Genomic DNA, 14,654 nt, shown 5'->3' on the forward strand with positions numbered 1-14,654 from the left:
AATATACTTTAAAATAGAATTTATTCCTGTGATGCAAAGCTGAATTTCCAGTCTTCAGTGTCACATGATCCTTCTATTTTATAAATGCTGCTCTTTTTAACTTTTTATTCATCGAAGAATCCTGAAAAAAGTATCAAAGTCATAATATTACTCTCTATTAATATTAACTTTGAGCTTAAGAAACTTTTTTTAATTATTTATGATTTATTTATTATTTGTTTTATTTATTTTGTTTATCAAATATGTATATATATATATATATACTAATAAACTAATAAAAATGACAGAAATGCAAAACAAAATTACTAAAACTGTAACAAAATGAAATGAAAACTAAAAATATAGCAGTAAAAGACTACTCAAAATATCAATACGTACTATAATAGTATATGATACTTTTTTTTTTTTTTTTTTTTCTTTTTTTTTTTTTTTTTAAAGTTTGTCTAATTTATTCCCCCATTGCATTCTAAACCACTTTTCTGTGAATCATTCAGTTAATGCAAACTGACATTATAGTGTTTATAAATTTTATTTAACCCAGCCTAATGATTTATAGTTGTTAAAATACTATTAAAGTTTATATTTAATTATTGTCACCAAATCAAGTAATAAAAAAACTAGGGAAGTTTATATGATTTTTATACTTTTTTGTTTTTTAGCTAAAAGCCAAGACTGAGATGCTGTTGTCTGCCGAAGCAGCAAAAAATGCCCAGAGAGCTGACTTGGAAAACCACCTAGAGACTGCCCAGAATGCATTACAAGATAAGCAACAGGTATTGTACTATTGCTTTGAGACCATTTGAACCTAGTGTATTTATATTAGTCAAATACAATAGTGTCATTCTGTTGTGAGTTCATAGATGTTGGGGGTTTTTGTGTGTTTGTGTTTCTGCAGGAGTTGACTAAAGTGCAGGCTCAGCTGGAGGAGCAGGGCCGCAAGCTGCAAGAGAAGCAGGAGCAGTGCTCTCAGCTGGAGACCAGTCTGAAGGACGGCAGAGACAAACTGCTGACTGCAGAGCAGAGGATAGAGACACTGGAGACCCAGGCCAAGGTCAGCGGCACTGCAGCATATTTCTGCTTTGTCACCGTGACTTCATTTTGAAGATATTACAGGCTTGTTGTGTGATTGCTACATATAACAACAATTTTGATAAGAAAGTGATCTTGAATTATTTCTTTGCTCATTGTTATTGACTGTTTACTTATTAATCTATGCAAAATATGCATTTTATTATGCATTCAAATTTCTGTGATCTGATGTGTTTTCTGCATGTGTTTTTGTCTTGTATAGAAAGCAGAGGCAGAGTTAACTGAACTCCGGTCTGGAAGGGAACAGGCTCAGAAAGAACAGCAGATGCTGAAGAAGCAAATCAGTGAGCTGGAGATAAAGACAAAGGAGCTGAACCGTCTTTTAGACTCTGAGAAACAAGGGTAGGTATTTCATATGGGAAAATGTACAATGTTGGCCTGTTTACTTGTTCTGATTTTGCATAAAATACGTTTTAGTTTACAGTTGAGGTATAAAGTTTCAGAATCTTTAAAAATGTGAATTATTTTACCAAAATAAGAATGGTCATACAATATGCATGTTATTGTTTATGTAATACTGACCTGAATAAGATATTTCACACAAAAGAAGTTTACATATTGTCCACAAGAGAAAATAATAGTTGAATTTTTAAAAATGACACAGTTCAAAAGTTTACACCCCCTTGATTCTTAATATTGTGTTCTTTCCTAAATGATCCACAGCTGTGTTTTTTTTGTTTAGTGATAGTTATTCGTAAGTCCCTTGTTCATCCTGAACAGTTAAACTGCCTGCTGTCCTTCAGGTCCACAAATTCATTGGTTTTCCAGCATTTTTGTGTATTTGACCCCTTTCCAACAATGACTGTATGATTTTAAAATCCATCTTTTCACACTGAGGACAACTGAGGGACTCATATGCAACTATTACAGAAGGTTCAAACACTCACTGATGCTCCAAAAGGCAAAGCTGGGGGTGAAAACTTTTGAATTTGAAGATCAGGGTAAATGTAACTTATTTTGTTGTCTGGGAAACATGTAACCATCTTCTGTAGCCTCTGAAGGGCAGTACTAAATGGAAAAAAATATTATATTTAGGCAAAATTAGAAAAATGTACACACATCCATTCTGTTCAAAAGTTTTCACCCCCGGCTCTTAATGCATTGTTTTTCCTTATGGAGCATCAGTGAGTGTTTGAACCTTCTGTAATAGTTGCATATGAGTCAGTTGCCTCAGTTGTCCTTACACTAATCTAACGAGTATAGATCACAGGCATAACTTCAATATTTACTTTCCTTTCCGTCTTAGAGCTGCCACCCAGCAAGAGGAGTTAAAGAAGAAAACATCTGCCCTCTCCGAAACAAGACAACAGCTGGAGAAAGCCGAGCAGGAGCGTGGAACCCTGCAGGCTAGCCTGGATAAACTGTCTCAGGAGGGACAGAAGCAGCAAGCAGAGCTGGACAAGAAAGTTCAAGGTCTGAGTGCAGATCTTAAGAAAGCTCAGGAGGAGAAGGAAGCTCTGACTAAAGAAATGGCAACGGTGAAAGAGGCTCTGAGCAAAGCTTCTAAAGCTCTCAAAGAGAGCCAGACTCAATTGGAGGCGGAGAAGAAGAGCAGCAAGGCCACTTTGGAAGAGAAGGTGAGGATTTTGACATCAAAAAATGGTTGAATACTTGTGTATGTTTAAAAATAAAGTCACACTTTACATCTTTTCTTGCAAACTCTAATTTGTAGAAGTTTTACCAGAAAGCACAACAAGAGCTTCAGAAAAACGCAGAGACTGCTTCTAAAGAGCTCAGCAATGTTAAAAGTCAGCTGGAGAAATCGATAGTGGTAAGATTGTGAATTATAACTCACATTTCAAGCAATCATTATGATCTTTATGTAACCCTTTATTAAAGGAATTGTAATATTTTGCAATTATCTTGATTCTTTCAGGCAGAAAAAGGACTTCAATCTCAGGTGACCACACTAAACACTCAACTGAAACAGTCTCAAGATACACTAAAAGAGAAAGAAAAGAGTGTACAGCAGCTACAGGGAGAGCTGAAGACCAAAGAGGGGTCCTTCAGCCAGGAAGTGAAGAAACTTCAGACACAAGTGTCCGAGCTCCAGACTTCCCTCACTAAAAAGGCATGTAGAGTTTCCATAAAATATGCATAAATGTAGATAATGGACTGTCCCTGCCATGTTGCTGGACATTATCACTAAAATTTACGTGTGAATCAAATTGAATTGTGTTACAGACTGAAGACGAGGCGAAGCTGAAGGAGCAGGTGACTGCATTGTCTAAAGATCTAAACTCTGAGAAGAATCGCTGTGCAGAGCTGCAGAAAACTAGCGACAGCACCAAAGAGAGTCTGGCCACTCTTCAGTCCGATTACTACGGCAAAGAGTCTGAGCTCTCTGCTGTACGCCAGGACCTCAAGGTCTGTTTTATAAAGTACGAGCGAATTTTAATAAATTATTATGTGCGGTATATGAATATTATCTCTTATTTTTCATGTAGGTGTGTGAGGAGAAGCTGGTTCTAGCTCAGGAGGAGCTGGTGGCCAACAGGAACCAGCTCAGCGCTCTCGAAACCCAGATCCAGGAGCTGAAGACAGGCCGCACGGCGCTGGAGAAAGACCTCAGCAAGAGAGACGAGAAGATCAAACAACATGTGGAGGCTGAACAGAAGCTACAGAAACAACAGGTAACAAAATATGCTGCAATTTTTTTTTGAGATATCACCATTGTGCCCTAAAGCAAGTTTTCAAACCAAAGATTTTCCTGTGGTGTGATGGTTACGGAAATAAATGCGACCGGTGTTGATTGTGCGGTGATACAGTTAAAGTCAAGGGTTTACATACACCTTGCAGAATCTGCAAAATGTTAATTATTTGACCAAAATAAGAGGGATCATACAAAATGCATGTTATTTTTATTTAGTACTGACCTGAATAAGATATAAAAGATGTATACATATAGTCCACAAGAGAAAATAATAGTTGAATCTATAAAAATAACCCCCTGTTCAAAAGTTTACATACGCTTGATTCTTAATACTGTGTTGTTACCTGAATGATCCACAGCTGTGTTTTGTTTGTTTAGTAATAGTTGTTAATGACTCCCTTGTTTCTCCTGAACAGTTAAACTGCCTGCTGTTCTTCAGAAAAGTCTTTCAGCTCCCACAGATTCTTTGGTTTTATCATTTTTGTGTATTTTAACCCTTTCCAACAATGTCTGTATGATTTTGAAATGCGTCTTTTCACACTGAGAACGACTGAGGGACTCCTATGCAACTACTACGTTCTCCAAAAGGAAAAAGATGTGAAATATCATATTCAAGTCAGTACTTACTTTTAAAAAAATGGATAAATTAAAAACATTTTACAGATTCTGCAAGGTGTATGTAAACTTTTGACTTTAACTGTAAATAAAGAGTGTGTTCCAGATGCAGTGAAACTACAGTACAACCTTCTGTTGTGACCAGGAATTGTTGTTGCTTACCACAGACATGGAGAATGTCATTTCGGAATATTTATGGAAATGTCGAGTTGACCGCGTCTTGTTTCAGGAACAAACTGAGGAGCAGCTGAAGAATGAGAAGGCTCAATGCGAGGAGCTCAGAGAGTGCCAGAGCGCTCTGGAGAAGGACAAAAACAAACTGTCTGCTGATCTTAAAGTTCTGGCTGAGAAGAACGAAAAGGTCAGACTAACCACCTCTGACCAAATCACTTTATGTACACATTTATCATAGCAGCTTTAAAATCTGTTACTTAAAGGTACATTTGCCATTTTTCCTGCAAAATATAATCAGTGACCTAAAAAATCTTTATTATAAAATACTTTATTCTAAGCAGAGTGGGTTTTCTCCTCATAGGGACCCCCATAATGAGGCTCATTATTAAAGGGATGTTTACCCAAAAATGAAAAATCTGACATTAATTACTCATCTTCAAGCAAGATCTTCGTTCATCTTCAGAACGCAAATTAAGATATTTTTAATGAAATCCGAGAGCTTTCTGACCCTGCATAGACAGCAACGCAACTGACACATTCAAGGCCCAGAAAGGCAGTAAGGACATTGTTAAAATAGTCCATGTTATATCAGTCGCTCAACCTTAATTTTATGAAGCTATGAGAATACTTTTTGTGCACAAAGAAAACAAAAATAACAACTTTATTCAACAATTTCTTCTCTTCCGTGTCAGTCTTTGACATGCGTTCATGAGAGCACCATGACGTACCATGAAAGTATTCTCGTAGCTTCATAACATTACAGTTGAACGACTGATGTCACATGAACTATTTGAATGATGTCCTTACTACCTTTCTGGGCCTTGAACGTGTCAGCTGCATTGCTTTCGGATTTCATCAAAAGTATCTTAATTTGTGTTCTAAAGATGAACGAAGGTCTTCAGGTTTGGATTCACATGAGGGTAAGTAATTAATGACAGAATTTTCAGTATTTTTTTGACTTTTGTGATTCTTTTGTGATCTGGGCTTGTACCCAAAGCGTTACAGGTTCAAATCCAACTATCCTTGTAACTGACTGAATTGTTTGTATATCTCCCACAGGAGTTGAAGGAGCTCCAGGCAGCGAAGCAGCTGTTGATCCAGCAGAAGGTGGAGCTGCAGGGGAAGGTGGAGGCAGCTCAGGCATCTCTAGAGCAGGAACAGAGAGAGCATCAAAAGACCAGAGATTCCATCAAACAAAAACAGCAGCAGCTCAAAGCTGAGACGGAAAAACTACAACAGCAACTGGTATTGATAAAATCAACTTTATTTGCCCTTTACTAATTTTTTGGTTCACTAGTAGTCGTTCATTTTAAGCATTAGTCGACTAGGGCCTTTAATTCCCCACATAGCCTAATAAGAGCTCACACGCAGTGGCAGATATAATAATTATGAATGCATCAGGTAAAAACAGCAAGGATACTGCATTAACGTATTAATAATTTATTGATAAACTAGCGCTTTCTTTGTTTTCGGCTTAAGAGATGAAGTTGGCGACACTGACTCGTCATCTCTGCAGTAGTGGATGCACCTGTATGCACATTTCATACGGATTACATAATCTGAGAATATCTGTTTTCTATTTGATCTGGTTCAAACAGACATTTCACACGGAGTTTCGAAGTTTCGCGCTCAAGTTCACAGAGACCGAGACACTAAAAAGCGCATCCAGTTTGCTTTTATTATTTTAGAAAAGTGTAGCGTTTTGTTGTTTTTGTAAGTGCACGCAAAGAAATGTAGAATCTTTACAGATTCAAAAGATGTCTTACTCTTATCTGTATGACCAAAAATGACGGAGTATTTTAAGTGCAAGTGATCGCACCGGCGCCTCCATCTGTCATGTAGTGAGCGCGCTACTGTTCAGCTTTCACACTTTGCACAAACACTTGAATAGCGCACAATTTTCTAGGTTAGCATTAGATTGAGCTGCCATGTAAAGTTGCTACTAACAAATTTTTAATGAAAAGCCATATTTGAGGTCGATAAATAATAGACAAGCATTTGGATGCCCTGCCCGATGTACTATATTACCACATTGACCCGTTAACTATCATGTCCATCCTGTGAAATGTTTTTTTCTGCAACTATGTGACTAATAAAATTTTGGTCGACCAAGCCTCTTCTCGTCGACTATTAGGAGGCAGCCCTAATTTATATATTACTGTAATATTACAGCAAGTAACCTCTATTGCTTGTTTTGCAAAAATACTTCCATAGAAAAGTTACGTTCTCTTCCTTTCTCAGGCATCAGAAGTGAAGGCTAAAGAGGAGGTGGAGAAGCAGAGGGAAGAGGCAGAGGTGAAGATGTCTATGCAGGTGGCAGCATTGAACGAGAATGTAGCGACGTTGAAGCGGGAGTGGCAGAGCAGCCAGAGACGGGTGGGCGAGCTGGAGAAACAGACGGATGAGCTGAGAGGAGAAATTGCCGTGTTGGAGGCCACCGTCCAGAACAACCAGGACGAGAGACGCGCACTGCTGGAGAGGTTTGATTGCTCTAGACATTTCCTAGGCCTTAATACACAAAGAAAAAGTGATGATCACTTTCAATTTGATCTTTTTTCAGGTGTGTCCAGGGTGAAGGTGAGATTGAGAAGCTTCAGGCTAAGGTGTTGGAGATGCGCAGGAAGCTGGATGACACTACGGCCGCCATGCAGGAGCTTGGCCGGGAGAACCAGTCTTTACAGGTCAGACATACTAACATTACTGACCCTGAAATTCGGTTTTGGTGTTGTTTTGTATCTCTAGCTATGGAAACTTTAGTTTTTAGTCAAATGTGGCTGCTTTTTCCTGTTTCAGATAAAACAGTCGCAGTCTCTCACGCGAAAGTGGGCGGAAGATCACGAGGTGCAGAACTGTATGGCTTGTGGGAAGGGCTTCTCTGTCACTGTCAGGAAGGTTTGTATCATGCATTCACACACACACACACACTCACTCACACACTCACATTCTTATTTGATGAGGCAGCCACTCAAATGGATCAAAGTATGAGATCAATACAATGTTAATGATCTAACCTATTGATCTGGGCTCCTGCATTCAAAGGACTGTGGGATCACATGATGTGGTGCATCAAAGCACGTTCTACCAACAAAAGCGTCGGTTTGATGTTCTAAGGAAGTCACTGGCAATGAGTCATTCTTACATCCACATCATAGGTTCCGTCATATTAGCCTAAAAAAGGATTCAGAGTGTAACATTGTGAAGTATTCATTTTTTTTAGTTATCTTAATTTGAATTATCTAATATAACAACAAAACATCAATATTTTAGTCTATGCCTTTTTACAGTGGATGCATATAATAATAGCCATTATTTTAGTATTATTATTATTATTATTATTATTATTGACTCACATAAATGGCTGACCTGCAGGATAGAAGATACATTACAAATAATGCTTCATAATACTAATAATGCTAATACTACTACTAATAAAAATAATCATGACAATAATATTGATATACTAGTAAAAATATTGATATGATAATAATAATGTGAATAAGTAATCATCAGTATTATTGTTATTATTATTATTATTGTTATTATTATTATTATTTATTCACATAAACAGTTGAACTGCAGGACAGAAGGAACATTAAAAGTAGTGCTTAATATAATAATAATAATAATAATAATAATAATAATGTGAATAAATAATAATTATAATAATTATTATTATTATAGGAACACTACACAATGCTTCATAATAATAATAATAATAATAATAATAATAATAATAATAGTTATTATTATTATTAATAATAATAATAATAACTATGTATTATTCACATAAATGGCTAACCTACAGGACGGTTAGGAACACTACAAACAATGCTTCATAATAATAATAACAATAATAATAATAATTATTAGTAGTAGTAGTAGAAGTAGTAGTAGTAATATTGCCATAATAATATTATTTATAGTAAATGTTATAATAACAATATTGATATAATATTGATGATAATAACAATGTGAATAAATAATAATAATAATAAATATTATAGGAACACTACAAATAATGCTAATTATTATTGTATTTGCATTATATTATATTTTAAAAAATATTGTTTCATAGAATAGAATAGAATAGAATAGAATAGAAATATGTTTTTTCACCTGCAGGTCAGGCATTTACATTGTACATTTTTATCTGCATTTTGGGAATGTTATTTTTTGTTTTTATTTATTATTATTATTATTATTATTATTTAAAAAAAAATTTTTATCACATTTTGGTGTTTCTATACATAAAAATACATTAATGGAAACACTGAAGATGTATAAATAAAGTTTCCTACATGTGCATTAAACAGTTGTTTGAGCCAGAAATGTCTGAATAACCAGAGTTTCTCCAAATCTCTAACCTAACTTACCCACCTGACCTGAATCACAACCCTTGTGTCTCTCTCTTCCCCCAGCACCACTGTCGACACTGCGGCAACATCTTCTGCGCAGAGTGCTCAGCCCGCAGCGCCCTGACTCCCTCGTCCAAAAAGCCTGTCAGAGTCTGTGACAATTGCTTTGACGAACTCCAGGGCTGATCGTCCATCCTCCCAACCCCGTCCCCTGCAGCCCTCTGCGCCCTGCTCACCCTGACCTCTCCCCAGGAAACATGAGCAACCAGGAGAGGCCAGCCGAGGCCGGACGCAGAAGCTGCAGGGACCACTGAGGAACAGCATGTCAGGGTGGTCACTAAATGCTGCCAATCAGATAGAGGGAACTCTAAATTAAACCGGCCGGAACGGCTGTCCTCATCTGTCCAGTGCCTTTGCCACTTATGGGGCCACAGAGGAATCAAAAGGGAGGGACCGCTTATGTATAATTTGTAATATAAAAATCAGATCCTTACAGAGGTTTTGTGCTAAAGTACAACAGCTTTGGCACTCAGGATTGAGTTTTACATTGACAGCGTCTTTTAAAAGATTTAAGTGAGACGTAAGTGGGAAGGAATCTCAGTAGAACCAAAGCTGTTCGCAGGGTCCTCATTTGATATATCATATTTGTAAGTAAATGTACAGACAAAAGAGGCACATGTGAATAATTCAGATATAAGTGTCACTCTATTAGTGTGGGCATGTTAACATAAGGTATGTGGGTGTAACGTACGTACATGCTTGCTTTGCTGCTCTTATGTCTGTTGAAATGAAACACTTGACGTTTGTTTTGCGTTCATGATCTCACCAGTACAAGTTGGTGATTCTTTTAAAGATTTCTGCACACAAATATGTCTTTTTTTTGTTTTCTTTTATCAGTTTGTACACGGTGGATGTACGTGCCCTGCTTTTAAGCAATAACTGTGCATTGGGTGTGATCGTTTGTGTGCTAGTGTATTGAAAATGAATGACAGACCGCTGATTGTGTTTAAAATATCAGCTGCTACTTTTTTCTTCATCTTGAGCGGTTTCTCTCATTCATGGCATCGAATGCGAATGCAATGCTGCGAGCCAACACAGTTTAGACTTAAAGGGGTAGTGCACCTAAAAATTTTAGCTGTCGCCATTTACTCACCCTTAGGTCATTCAAAACCTGCATGATATATAAATATAAAAGTAGATATTTTGAAGAATATTGAGAAGTTAATGGGAACCGAAAGTATTGTCAATATCTTTTAAATACTTTTTTACTTTGTTTTGCGGAACACAAATCAAGATATTCTGAAGAATGTTGATAACCAAACAAAAATTGTCCATACAATGAAATTTTTTTTTTTTGGAAAAATTTAAACATTGTTCAAATTGTCTTCTTATATGTCTTATTTTGTTTAGTTACCAATCATACTTCAAAACATTTTGGTTTGTGTTTTTATTTAACAGAACACAAAAGATATTTTGAAGAATGTTGATTTTAAAGTGTAAACTCTTTATTTACTGACATTTTTTAAAAAATATCTAGTATGTCCTGTTACTTTTAGTTACCTGCATACTTCAAAATATAGTGTATCTTATGTCTTGTTTTTGTATTTAACAGAACACAAAAGATATTTTGAAGAATGTTAACCGACAAAAAAAAAATTGTCCGTACAATGGAAGTCAATGGGAACCAAAATTCTTTATTTACGAACATTCAAGTTATCTTCTGATGTCTAGTTTCCTTGTTTTACTTAACAGCATAGTTCAAAATATCTTGTCTTGTTTTTTTTTTTATTTTATTTAACAGAAAACACAAGATATTTTGAAGAATGTTAACCAAAAAAAAATGTCCATACAATGGACGTCAACGGGAACCAGAACTCTTTTTTTTTTTTTTTTTTTTTTTTTTTTGCCAACATTTTTCAAAATATCATCAATCTTGTTTCTTTGTTTTACTTGCCAACATGGTTCAAAATCCCGTCTTGGTTTATATAACAGAACACAAACATATTTTGAAAAATGTTGATAAAAAAAAAAAAATGTCTATAAAATGGAAGTCATGGGAACCAAAACTCTTTATTTACTAACATTTTTCAAACTATTATCTTATGTGTTGTTACTTTGTTTTAGTTATCATCATCCTTCAAAATATTGTGTATCTTCTATCTGTGTTTTCTTTGATTATGTAACATTGTACAAAAGATATTGTGAAGAATGATAACAAAAAAAAGTCAATGGGAACCAAAACTCTTTATTTACTAATATATTTCAAAATATCTTCTTATGTCTTGTTACTTTGTTTTAATTTCCAACATGCTTCAAAATATCTTGTTTCTTAGTTTATTTAAGAGAACAAAATACATTTTGAAGAATGTTAATAACTGGGGGAAAAAACATTGTCCACATATTGGAAGTCAATGTTTAATTACCAACATTTTTCATAATATCATTATCTTTTCTTTGTTTTGAACACAAAAAAAGATATTTTGAAGAATGTTGATAACTAAAAAACAAAAATGTCCATACAATGGAAGCCAATGGTAACCAAAATTCTTTATTTACTAACATTTTTCAAACTATAATCTTATGTGTTGTTACTTTTAGTTATCATCATCCTTCAAAATATTGTGTCTTGTTTTCTTTGTTTATTGATATTTTGAAGAATGTTGATTAAAAAAAATTGTCCATACAATTGAAGTCTTTGGGAACCAAAACTCTTTATTTACCAACATTCTTTACAATATCTTCTTGTATGTTTTGTTACTTTGTTTTAGTTACCAACATCTTGTCTTGTTTTCTTTGTTTGTTTAACAGAACACAAGATATTTTGAAGAATGTTAATAACTGAGTGAAAAAACATTGTCCACATATTGGATGTCAATATTACCAACGTTTTTCGTAAAATCATCTTCTTTTCTTTGTTTTGAACACAAAAAAAAGATATTTTTAAGAATGTTGATAACCAAACAACAAAACCTGTCCATAAAATGTGAACCAAAATTATTTACCAACAACCTTTAAAATATCTTGTCTTGTTTTCTTTGTTTAACAGAACACCAAAAGATATTTTGAAGAATGTTGATAACTAAAAACAAAAATGTCCACACAATGGAAGTCAATGGGAACCAAAACTCTTAATTTACCAACATTCTTCAAAATATCTTCCTATATCTTATGCTTTCTTTGTGTGTTTTGCAAATTACAAAAGAAGATTTTTTAAGGAAAGTTGATGACCAAACCATTTTGGTTCCCCTTGACATTTTATTTTTGTTCAAACAGTGAAAGTCAATAAGGTCCAAAAAGGATTGGACCCCATTGACTTACATTGTACAGACATTGTGAATTTTTAAAATATCTTTCTGTCATGGAGGTTTAAAATTAAATGACAGTGAGCAAATAACATCATTTTAATTTCTTTGGTGAACTATTCCCATATTAAAAGCTGAAAGTGTTGGCACGCATCATTGTAGAGCTAAAAGCAAGCGAGTGCACTGCGACTAACTACTGTAAAGTACGCTTCACTGTACAACCTGATGTTTTCGCTATGCTTAATAGGTTGTACGTCGACTCGCAACATCGATAGCACTGTTTGCTGTCAGTGTGATTCTGAGGTATTGATCATTTCCTGTTTGTGTCAGTAGATGGATTCAACAGCATAGTGCATAATAATTTGTATGTATGTATCCCAGGCAGAGTCTCAGGATGTTTTGCGCTCATCACCAGCTCAGTCATGTGACTTTATTTCGAAAAACTGAATATTATATGAATAACAGCCCTTTAACTTGATTTTGAATTAAATGTGTGCTACAGTCAACAACGGTGCCATAAAACTGGTCAAAACCCTCCGTCTGACATCACTTCCGGTTTTCTCTAACCTTTAACAAATGCTGTATTTATTAGCAAAGTGGTTGTAGCACATTCAGAAGAAAAACAGGTTGTGCCGCTTGCAAATAAAGCTAATTTGTGACTGCATATGCAAAGTGTATCACTTGTAGGTTTTTGCATCAGCACTACTCACTAACAGTATCTGTTATATGGTTGTCATACATTATTATTGATTGATTCATATTTCCATGTGCTAAACAGCAGGGTGTTCACATTCATGTTGTGGTAATGTGTTTGTGTGCCTTATGTCAAGGTTTTTCTGTCACCTTTGTGCATTTCTGAATGCAAACCCATCAGACACGTGTTAATTCATTTAGCAGGTTTCTACATATTTCTGATGTGAACGCAGTATCGGTAGTATCAGTATCAGAATATACTAAGTATGTTAAAAAGTAAATAAAAAAATGTCAAAATGTAAAATACCACATACTGAAGGTGATTTCAGGTTCATTTGTTTGCCTGAAGGTCAGCTGAACTACTTCATCACCTGTGATGTTTTGTTGTTATGGAGGAAAAAAAATGTTCAGAGGTATTGTTTTCTAATTTTCCATCATGTTTAAAAGTACATAATAAACTAGCTGTTTCTATTTTCTTTTAGTGTCCTGCAGTGTTATTTTACTATTATTTATATCCACCTTTTTCTTCACGTAAGAGTGGGTTTGGACATTCGTAAAATTTATGGGTCTGACTTCCGGTTCAGCTAATTTTATCTGTACAAAACAGTTTGTGCTTGATATTGCGAATTGGTGTGTCTTACTAAATTATTTTAATGTATTATCTTAATTATGAACACAATGGTTTGTAGTGCAAACTGTTTTACTGTTTACTGCATGTTGTTATTCTTCTCGTTATTTCCTTTAGTCTCACCCATAGGCTTACTTCCACATAAAAAAGGTGGATACTACTTTAGTACTTATTGTTTTGAATTCATTTTTATTTTTAATATTATCAAGTTTAATTTTAGTTTAAATTTGTCATTTTGGTGTGTGCTTTTGTCGTTTTTATTGGTTCTTTTTTTTTTAAATAGTACTTAATCTTTTAGCATTAGCAACTAATTGAAATACATTTTCCATCTAATATTTATATTTTATTTCTGCTTTATTTTAAAATTATCAAAAAATATTAATGTGCTTTTCTTGTTTTTATTGTTTATAAAAAATATCAGCCCCGCCCACCGATTTGTGCATGTAGTGTAAATGAAGAGAGGCAAAAGCAGGTCTAAGCAGAAACCAAACGATAAAGCTAGCTCCAAAAACATGATTCTCTGCAGTGCCAAGTATTGGAAAACCCAGTCTTTGCATTTTCTTCACTCTGCTCCCAAGATTAGGAAAGTGAAGAAACTTTATTTTTAGAGGAGAACTCCACTTCCAGAACAATTCACAAATAATTTACTCACCCCCTTGTCATCCAAGATGTTCATGTCTTTCTTTCTTCAGTCGTGAAGAAATTATGGTTTTTGAGGAAAACATTTCAGGATTTTTCTCCATATAATGGACTTCATTGGTGCCCCAATTTTGAACTTCCGAAATGTAGTTTAAATGCAGCTTCAAAGGGCTCTAAACGATCCCAGCCGAGGAAGAAGGATCTTATCTAGCGAAACGATCAGTTATTTATTTATTTATTTTTCAGAAAATAACATTTTTTATACTTTTTAAGTAAAGCTCCTGTAGCACAGGCTCTGGGATGCGCATTCACGACGCTACGTACTATTGAATCAAGTCGAAAGGTCACGCGGAAAGTAGGCGGAACTACAGACCCAGTGTTTACAAAGGGAATGCGCAAGTTTGTAAACGCTGTTTACAAACAAAAAGGTACAACGATGTCCTCCTCTCAAGTTGTAGGAGAAAATAAGATGGAGTTTTTCGCCATACTCAGTACACAGATGATGA

The 14,654-nt window shown here is 35.0% G+C and overlaps 1 protein-coding gene across 2 annotated transcripts in view; it reads left to right on the plus strand.

Moving 5' to 3' along the window:
• Positions 1-13,356, plus strand: part of eea1 (early endosome antigen 1) — a 32,076-nt gene extending 18,720 nt beyond the window's left edge. For both annotated transcript variants that reach the window (XM_051134907.1, XM_051134908.1), the window contains 14 exons: positions 660-773; positions 896-1,051; positions 1,292-1,431; positions 2,336-2,666; positions 2,762-2,860; positions 2,966-3,160; positions 3,274-3,456; positions 3,537-3,722; positions 4,587-4,718; positions 5,591-5,776; positions 6,773-7,011; positions 7,092-7,212; positions 7,325-7,423; positions 8,950-13,356. In XM_051134907.1, the coding sequence (XP_050990864.1) occupies positions 660-773; positions 896-1,051; positions 1,292-1,431; positions 2,336-2,666; positions 2,762-2,860; positions 2,966-3,160; positions 3,274-3,456; positions 3,537-3,722; positions 4,587-4,718; positions 5,591-5,776; positions 6,773-7,011; positions 7,092-7,212; positions 7,325-7,423; positions 8,950-9,072 (2,304 nt within the window). In that variant the 3' untranslated portion in view covers positions 9,073-13,356. The remainder of the gene's footprint in view (positions 1-659; positions 774-895; positions 1,052-1,291; positions 1,432-2,335; positions 2,667-2,761; positions 2,861-2,965; positions 3,161-3,273; positions 3,457-3,536; positions 3,723-4,586; positions 4,719-5,590; positions 5,777-6,772; positions 7,012-7,091; positions 7,213-7,324; positions 7,424-8,949) is intronic.
• Positions 13,357-14,654: the final 1,298 nt, after the last annotated feature.

Source organism: Labeo rohita, chromosome 18 (assembly GCF_022985175.1).
Source record: "Labeo rohita strain BAU-BD-2019 chromosome 18, IGBB_LRoh.1.0, whole genome shotgun sequence".
NCBI classification, from domain to species: Eukaryota; Metazoa; Chordata; class Actinopteri; order Cypriniformes; family Cyprinidae; genus Labeo; species Labeo rohita.